The sequence below is a fragment of the Elephantulus edwardii genome, unplaced genomic scaffold (genome assembly GCF_000299155.1).
Source record: "Elephantulus edwardii isolate Elephantulus edwardi_28Jun2011 unplaced genomic scaffold, EleEdw1.0 scaffold00045, whole genome shotgun sequence".
NCBI classification, from domain to species: domain Eukaryota; kingdom Metazoa; phylum Chordata; class Mammalia; order Macroscelidea; family Macroscelididae; genus Elephantulus; species Elephantulus edwardii.
The window spans coordinates 18,380,833-18,390,268 of record NW_006399795.1 but is presented as its reverse complement, the minus strand read 5'-3'; the positions used below and the strand labels follow the sequence as shown (position 1 = coordinate 18,390,268).

Sequence of the window (9,436 nt, the reverse complement as noted above, 5' to 3'; positions counted from 1 at the left end):
AAGCACAAGGAAGAATTCAAGATACTAAAGAGCTGAACAGAAGATTCCAAAAGGCTGCTCGGAATGACAAAGCAAAATACTACAATGAAATGTGCGAGGAACTAGGGTCTTGAGGCATAGAATCCATATTTTTCTAGAACTGAGCAGCTCTGTAATGAAGTTGTCCTGGATGTGATGACTTACACATGAATGCCAGCTTTAGAGGGCTTAGAGAAAGCTCTGAAAATATTCCTTTTCCATCTAGTCCCTACAGAACTTCTACGGAAAATGAAGCAGAATGGCAATGGCAGTGAGTCCATGCCGAGAGTCCATGAGACTGGAGCTGGATGCCAGGCGCGGCTAGCTGATGTGCTTGGTGCCTCCCTGCTGCGGCTCTGCCTGTGTTTCTGGGCATCAGTGTGCCATCTTCTGTGCCCCAGGCCTGGCCAACCATGGGAAGGGCAAAGGGTGGCTTGTTTGGTGTCAGTGAAACTACTCAGACCTGCTGGTCCTCATTGCTGCCCAGGCCAGTTCAAGGCTGGAAAGAGAGGTGGTCAGTGGCTTTCCTGTGCTGGGTACGTATCTCTCAGGTGGAGCTGTAGTCCTCTTGGCAGCCTCGTGACATCAGAGCCCACGGGTTCTGATTGGCTCTCAGTTGGAGAGTCAGGAGGTGAATGCATGTCAGTCAGGCCAGGCAGGCATGCATGGCCCTGTATCACCCATGCGGTGTTACCTGCCCGTCTCCAGTAGGCTCTGGGCCTCAGTCTTCATGTGACTCGGGAGCTCCCCACTGATGCTGGCCTCACACTGGGAGGACCAGAGCACTGCCCTGGGCTTTGCTGTTCAGGACCTCAGTTGACGGCTGGCCAATTTGAGGGCTGTGTGTTGAGCCACCTGGGGTTGCCCAGGTTCCCCATTGCTATCCCCTGTCTGAGATGTGCACCTCTACCTCCCCAATCCTGATCTTGTTTCACATGACTCCCCTATTTTCCATGCACAGCAAGACCTTGGTGAAGCACCACTCACTGAGTAAATGAGTAAATTGCAAATAAACAAATGGCTAAGGATAAAGAATCTAGAATAGAGACTGCAAATGTGGCCCTCCAGTGTCTCCTACCCCCTCTGATGGTGTTTTGTCTCCAAAATCTTGTGTGTTGTCTCACCCTCAGGTGTCTGCTCACACACAGTCAGGGAGACGACCTGAGGCTCAAGGGCTCCAGTGATCATAGTCCAGGAAAGCCCCAGAGCCTTGTGTGGGGGCCTGGGAGCATCAGGGTTCATGCAACAAGTGGTACCTCTCTGCGGCCTCCTACCCCCATGCAGACACTCTGGAAGGCTCTTTGTGGTTCGATCTTTGCAAGGGCAGTGACTCAATGACAGTTTCCTTGGAGCCCTCAGAATATAGGCTTCAGTATAAGGATTAGTGGACAGTGAGAAGAGACTCTGGCTCTCCTTGGGCTCAGTCACACACCCCTGCACCAGACACTCTGTGCTGTGGCGGGAGAAAGAGACAAGTGGGAGTGGTCCTTTCCTCTGACAGGGGAGAGGCCACTGGGGCTACAGGTTCAGTGCCTCAGACTCTCCTTCTCTGACGTGTCCACGCTGGGTTCCCACTTCCCACATCTCACTGCTACCTGTGGCTGGCTCGCCCTGCTTCCCAGAATCCCCAGAAGAGCCTAGTAATCTTTGCAAGAGCAGTGCTGGTTGGCAACAGCTGTGTGCTGTGTGATGCCAGCTCTCATGCCTGGCGTGGCTTTGGGCTTGGGGCAGTGGTGATCAGGGCACCCTCCCCCTGCCTTCCTGGAATGTCTGGTCCTCACATTCCTGGCCCTTGTTTTGAGTGAGCATCCAGCCCAGAATGGGAAGCTTCATTCCAGAGTTTAAAGCCTAGTGGGTAGCGGAATGCAGGGTCTGGTAGTGGGGCCAAGCGGGTGCTTTATGAGTGGGACGCTGCTCAGGAAGGTCTATGGGGCTAGTTCTGATCCAATATCTCCCTCCTGACTTTCTCCGAGTATAAAATTTTATAAGTGTGTGTATATATAGTGTCTTTTTTAAAATTATTATTTTATTTCGTGTGTGTGTGTGTGTGTGTGTGTGTGTGTACCGTCAAATCGGATCTGACTGGTATAGGAGGAGATTTCCCTCCCTTCCCGGCAGAGCATCTTGTGGACTTGAACTGTGCGCCTCTGGGATTGCAGTGCAGCTTCTTGCCACTAGGCCACCAGAACTCCCCTTATATATAGTGTCTTAAACTCCTCATTCATTAATTAGTTTTGAAAAAGTTTACCAAAGTGAAACAGTGAAGGGGTGAAGAGCAGGAGAGCCCGACTGTGGAGAGCTTGTATGGCCAGGTGTTGGGGATTGCAGAAGGGATTGTTTTAATTTATCCCATTTTAAAAATTATGGTAAAGTATAAATAACAAAGTGTATGTTTTACCCATTTTTAGGTCTTCAGTTCCATCTCATTAAGTACATTCAAAATGGGCCACCATCACTGCTATCTAATCCCAGAACATTCCAGAAAAAAGAACCTCATACTTATTGGCAGTCACTCTGCGCATATTCCGTATAGGTGCGACCATAGAATATTTATCCTTTTTTCCGACTTATTTCACTTAGCCTGATGTTTTCAAGGCTCATTCTTACTGGTGGCCTAGTGGCAAGAAGTTGTGCTACAATCCCAAAGGCACATAGTTCAAATCACCAGCTGCTGTGTGGGAGAAAGATGGACAGTCTCCTCCCATGTGATTAACTGCCTCTGAAAACCTGATGGAGGGTCAGCTATGGGATCGATTCAGACTCGATGGTATACAACAACAGCAACTAGTGCTTCATTCCTTTTTTTATGATTTTTAGGTGTTTTTTTCCCCTTTATATAGGTTTACATAAAAAAATTCATATGCATTGTCTTTCACACATTTTTCATTCACATTATGTTTCATATGCTCATTCCCATACATTGTGTTTTATAAAATTAATTATCATTGATCTATGCCCACTATTACTGTCTTTTCAGGTCCATATTGGATCTTTCCCAGTTCCTTCATCCCCTCCCTCAATCTACATGCGATTTTGAGTTTTGCTTGGAATTTTTCTCCCATTCTATGTTTGTTAGGTGCCATCAAGTCATATTCGACTCACAATGACCCTGTGAATAACAGCTCTGAACCTTGCTCTATCCTGTACCTCATCCCCATCTCTGATAGACTTGAGCCCACTCAATCAGGGGCCTGCTATTGTGAAGCATTTCAGAGGGGTAGTGGCACCATCTAGCTCTTCTGGTCTCAAAGTCACAGAGACTGAAGTTTGTGTGGCACATTAGTGTTTGAATGAATAGTCTTTACCCTTAGATGGCTGCTCATAAGCTTTTAAGATCCCTTGAGTACTCACTGAGGTGGGATATAGAACACTGGCTTTTTAGACTTTGCATGCCACTTTTCTTGATGTCCCCTCCCAAATTTCCAGGCCCACCAATTCGCAAACCCTCAAGGTATTTGGTTATTATTGAGGCTGTTCATAATTTTGTCCTGCTTGCTGCATTCAAACATGAATCTGTTTGCAGTGTGTTCCGATCCATATCATCTGTTCAGACATTTGTGTTGTTTCCACTTTTCTCCTTTTTAAAACTACTTTCACATGGAAACTGCCTTTGCCTCTTCAGTCCTCACATTGGAGGTATAGGAATCTGCTTCATGTCACCCCTAGTGAGCTGCATCTTGGGGTACACTAATCACTTTGTGTCAACCTCCTTTCTTATCCTGTTGAGCACATTGTCTTCCTCATCCTTGGCCCTGTGGGGGTCTCAGGGGTTTGGGATAGCCTTTGCTGACTTCTTTCCTGCCCATTGCCCCCTGGCTAAGCGGGTACCCAGCATGCTCAGATGTAACTCTTGCAGTAACACCGAAGGGAAACTGGTCATCATGGCCACCCCTCAAGTTCTGTTTTGTTCTGTTTGACTTAGGACACAGGAGGTGCATGGATGGGGAACCCCAAGCTCCTTTGAGGACCTACACTCACCATAGCAGCAGGCTGGGCTGCCCCCCCCATTCCCATCATTCCTGCCCTTGAGGCTGGCACTGCCAAGGGAGTTCCTGTTCACCACCTCTTGGCCCTGGCCACCAGATTGGAAAGGAGACAAGGGTGGGTACCCAGAACTGCTGTGGGATCTGGGGACTTTAATCTGACCACTACCCCTCCCTCCTCCCTGCCTACAGCATGGCTGACAAGAATGGGGCCCTCAAGTGCACCTTCTCGGCGCCCGGCCATAGCACGGGCCTCTTGCAAGGCCTGGCTGCACTGCGGGCTCAGGGGCAGCTGCTTGATGTGGCCCTCACCGTCAACACTGAGGTCTTCCACGCGCACAAGGTGGTTCTGGCTGCTTGTAGCGACTACTTCAGGTGAGTGTGGCATGGGTGCAGACCTGGTGGGACAGCAACTTGGCCCCTGCCATCCTGGAACGCCCAGGCTGTATGTGAAACCTGTACATGTCCTGGGGCTTACACATTTTCTCAACTTTCTAGAAGCATTGCACAGATGTGTCCTTAGCAGCCTGTGCCCCGAGTATTGCAGGGCGCGGCTTTATTTGATCCCTGCTGTGTGTCAGGGTGGGCCTAGGTCCTGCAAGACCAGCAGAGAACAACAGGGAACCTTGACCCAACAGGCAACTCCCAGAGCAGAGTGGACAGTGAGGGACAGCAGCACTTTCTGGTACCCCCGCCTAGAGTTTATGTGTGCCCTGTATAATCCCACAAGGGGTACTTCCTCAACCTGATAGCCGGGGCCTGTAATGAGCAATCTGTCTGGATCTTGGAGCTGGGCTAGCACCTTCCCCTCACCAGTAGGGCTGTCATGGGGTGAGGGTTGCTTTGCTTTTGTGCAGTGGCTCATTAGGGATGAGCTTCTAGACTGATGATCAGGCCAGAGCTCCCACCCTGGGCAGTCTTATTCTCAAGACTCCAACTCACCCTCTGCAGCTAACCAAGGCTCAGCCAGGGCCCTGGGGAGGCACAGATCTATTTTTACTCTGGATTTGGGGAAGGGGAGGTGAGCCAAGCCAAAAGTGCCCTTCACGCTCCTCTGTGGTACTATGAGCTGGCCGCGCCTTAAAAGGCAACACTTTCTGTGCCGCTGGGTGCCTCTGCCCTGGGTACGCACGGCAGGCATTGGGAAATGGGGAGTGGCCAATGGGGGCTGGCAGGCAAACAAGTGTGGGGTGGGCTTGGGACAGGATCTCATAAGACCTCGCTTCCCTGAGCCTACCTGCTTGCCCTGGAACCTGAACGAGGATGTCTGTCAGGTGGTGGCTCACACATCATGTGTGGACAGCAGCAGCAGCAGCTACTGTCCAGTGATGGGCCCATAACCTGCACCTGCTCCTGGGCCCCCAGCTGGGTGAGGCTGCTATGGCGCCTCCTGCTGATTGGAATTGGGAATGGAGGACAGGGTACTAGGCCTATTTTGTGACTTTGTAGCTAGAGCTGTATGCTCCCTGGAGGAGAGGACTGTCCTATCCCCATGCTCAATAGCCTGGTGAGGTCCCCAACCCCATCTCCCAGATCTCCCTGAAATGTGTGAGATCAAACTGGGATCACCAGCTTGGGTTACACAGTGAGCCGGACAAGGATAGAAGGCTCCCCAAGTTCACATGGGATTTCCCAGATGCTCAGGCTTCTCCAGAGACGACAGAAACCCCCAGGGGCCCCTAGCCACTGTGGAAGCAGAACAGGCAGCTCTTCATCCCCACATAACAACTCAGAAAGACAGGCACCCCGTCAGCCCACAGGCAGGTGGTGGCTGTGCCAGAAGCTTTGAGGGTTGTGCTGGTCACTTGGGGTGCGGGCTGATGACTGACCTTCCTGCCAGGGAGTGTTCCTGGGCCAGTCTACCGGGATGCCCAAGACCAAAGGAGGTGTGTACCCTGTCCAGCATCTCTGCAGTCCCTGTAGTCTGTGGACACCTGGGTAGCAAAGGGCTGCTGCAGACCATCTCTGGCAGCCCTGAGCTAACCAGACCTCTTGATGGGACAACCCAATGACAGGGAGGGGCTGAGCAAGAGGCAGAACAAGAATGACTCTGTAGGAGGGAAGATCCTCAGCTTGGGAGGATTGAAAAGCGCTCTTCTCCTTTCTCCTCCTCTTCCATATTTCCTGCTTGTTCTAATGAGCCCCCCACTCTCCAGGGCCTCTGCAGTCACACATGTATCTCCCCTGCAGGGCCATGTTCACCGGTGGCATGCGAGAGACGGGCCAGGCAGTGGTGGAGCTGAAAGGCGTGTCAGCACGTGGGCTGCGGCACATTGTGGACTTCGCCTATAGCGCGGAGGTGACGCTGGACCTGGATTGCGTGCAAGACGTGCTGGGTGCGGCCGTGTTCCTTCAGATGCTGCCGGTGGTGGAGTTGTGCGAAGAGTTCCTCAAGGCAGCCATGAGCGTGGAGACCTGCCTGCACATCGGCCACATGGCTACGGCCTTCAGCCTGGCTTCCCTGCGTGCCTCAGTGGATGCCTTCACCTTCCGGCACTTCCTGCAGATCTCCCAAGAGGAAGACTTCTTACATCTGCCCCTTGAACGCCTTGTCTTCTTCCTGCAGAGCAACCGGCTGCAGAGCTGCTCCGAGATCGACCTGTTCAGAGCCGCCGTACGCTGGCTGCAGCATGACCCTGCCCGGAGGCCCCGTGCCAGCCAGGTGCTGTGTCACGTGCGCTTCCCGCTGATGCGGCCCTCAGAGCTGGTGGACAGCGTGCAGACGCTGGACCTCATGGTGGAGGATGCCATGTGCCGCCGCTACCTGCTTGAGGCCTTCAACTACCAGGTACTGCCCTACCGGCAACATGAGATGCAGTCACCACGCACGGTCCTGCGCTCAGACGTGCCCTCGCTGCTGACCTTTGGTGGCACGCCCTATACCGACCACGACCGTGTCGTCAGTGCCAAGGTGTACCTGCTTCCTGAGCCTGGTGCTCGTCAGTTCCGCGAACTGGCAGAAATGGAGGTGGGCTGCAGCCACACCTGCGTTGCTGTGCTGGACAACTTTGTGTATGTGGCTGGTGGCCAGCACCTCCAGTACCGAAGTGGCGAGGGTGCCGTGGATGCCTGCTATCGCTATGACCCCCACCTCAACCAGTGGCTGCGGCTGCAGGCCATGCAGGAGAGCCGCATCCAGTTCCAGCTGAACGTGCTAGGTGGCCTTGTCTATGCCACTGGTGGCCGCAACCGCGCCGGCAGCTTGGCCTCGGTGGAGCGCTATTGCCCACGCCGCAACGAATGGGGCTACGCCTGCTCACTCAAGCGGCGCACCTGGGGCCACGCAGGTGCAGTGGCGGGCGGCCGCCTGTACGTGTCGGGTGGCTATGGCATCTCAGTGGAGGACAAGAAGGCACTGCACTGCTATGACCCGGTGGCCGACCAGTGGGAGGCACGGGCACCCATGAGTGAGCCACGTGTGCTGCATGCCATGGTGGGTGCCAGTGGGAGGCTGTACGTGCTGGGCGGCCGCATGGACCACGTGGACCGCTGCTTTGATGTGCTGGCAGTTGAGTACTACGTGCCTGAGGCCGACCAGTGGACCAGTGTTAGCCCCATGCGGGCCGGTCAGTCGGAGGCTGGCTGCTGCCTGCTTGAGCGCAAGATCTACGTGGTGGGCGGCTATAACTGGCGCCTCAACAACGTCACGGGCCTCGTGCAGGTTTACAACACTGAAACCGATGAGTGGGAGCGTGACCTGCACTTCCCAGAGTCCTTTGCTGGTGTCGCCTGTGCCCCTGTCCTGCTACCCCGTACCACAACTGCACATAGGTGATGCTGGGGACACCCCCTGCGCCCTGGGATCCTGCCAGCAGATCCTGCAAGTGATGAGGCTGTTTTCTCCTCTCACTGTGTCCGAGGCCGCAGGGTGGTCTCCTTAGGGGCCTGGTGGCCACATTCTGTATACCCTTGCAACCTTCTCCCCTCAGCGGCCATGGCCTCATGGACTCTCAGACGTCAAAGCCAAAGTCCCTGGTATGCAGCCCTCCTACCATCCTGCTCCCCAAAAGGTTCTTGTGTGTGCGCGAGTTTTTAAAATATGTGGAGACCAAACTTTCAGGACAGAGACCTCCAGGGGCACTGAGAAGCAGCTTCCTGCTGGGTCCTTGCCTCCACTGTGTTTCTGCAACTGCTGGTCCACCTGCTGCAGGGGCTTGGCCCAGAGCTGTTCTCTCCCCGCTTTCGGAAAGAAAGACAGCAGCTCTCAGGGGCCCCTTCCAGGCCAGCCTTGCCAAGTGGGTGTCAGAATCTCCTGACCTTCCTTTTAAAAACTTCTGAAGCAATGGTACCACTGTCTTCTAAATGCGATTTGTGTTCTCCTGGGGCAGCTCCAGCTGTCTGTCGAGCTGCTCATGCCGGATAGATGTTGGCTTCCTGCGACCCGCCTGCGTGTATGGAGTTAACCTCATACTTTTGTGGACGTCGTCGCCTAATATTTCCACTTATTAAATAAAAATGTTACATTGGGAATGGCGCTGAGCTCATGCGGTTTGTGTGATTGGCTACAGATTGCATGGTCCCTGGTGCACGTTTACAGGCCAAGGGCTCCTTCACCCCTTGAGAAGCCAAATGAGAGAGGCTAGGGGGGTGGGGCGGGCTGTGGCTCAGGGATACCTGGAAATGGCAGGAGGTGGGGGATGAGTTTGGGGGGGTGAACAGGCAGCCCTCATTTCCCTCTGAAGCCCTCCAGCCCTGCTGTGTCCTTCCTCCCAAGGTGCGGGCTTCTCCCCAGGGCTGCGTGGGGTAGACTTTCCAGGGAGTGTGAATCATCAACCTCCATGTGGGCCTAGAACTCTAAGAAAGCCCTCAGCCTCTGCATTTACGACCCTCCTTAACCAACTAAGGAACATGCTGCCCGGGACTGCGTCAGTGGAGCTGTGAGGCCTTGACGGCAGGCCCAGGCTGAGGGGCAGGCCTGCTTTTCCTGGCCAGGGCGTTTGGGCGCGGCCAAGTGGACTCGGGTGTGAGGGCAGTAGTAGGAGGGTCTAAATGGGAACTATGTTAGAAGGGGTCAGAGCTGCCAGGGGCATAGGAACACAAGCAGAGGTCCCTAAGGATCTACATAAATGTTCCAGCACCCCCAACCTGAACTCCCCCAAGGAGAGCCCTCTCCCACTAGAGGGACGGCCCCCTTGGGGGATGGGGAGCAGCCTCTGCCAGCTGCAAGTCCCCCCAGATCAGCTCACACCTCAGAACATCTTGTCCCCAATGAGCTGGCAGGGGGGTGGGGCGGGGGTGGGGCAGGGCCGTATCTAATCGGCTCGATTGTGCAGAACCGTCTGGGCTGGTGCATGGAATGTTCTCGGGGCCCTGCCCCTCCCTATCCCACCCCCCCCCAAGAAAGGAAAATTATTTTTCGTATTGTAAACTTTAAACACGAAAAGGCTGTTTTTAATTTAGCAGAAACTGGCTTGAATCTTCACGTTGTGAACACT

The 9,436-nt window shown here is 54.0% G+C and overlaps 1 protein-coding gene across 1 annotated transcript in view; it reads left to right on the top strand.

Moving 5' to 3' along the window:
* Positions 1-7,776, top strand: part of KLHL26 (kelch-like family member 26) — a 17,177-nt gene extending 9,401 nt beyond the window's left edge. Inside the window, exons 3-4 of the mRNA XM_006885974.1 lie at positions 4,194-4,376; positions 6,192-7,776. Coding sequence (XP_006886036.1) covers positions 4,194-4,376; positions 6,192-7,776 — 1,768 coding nt within the window. The remainder of the gene's footprint in view (positions 1-4,193; positions 4,377-6,191) is intronic.
* The last annotated feature ends 1,660 nt before the right edge of the window (positions 7,777-9,436 follow it).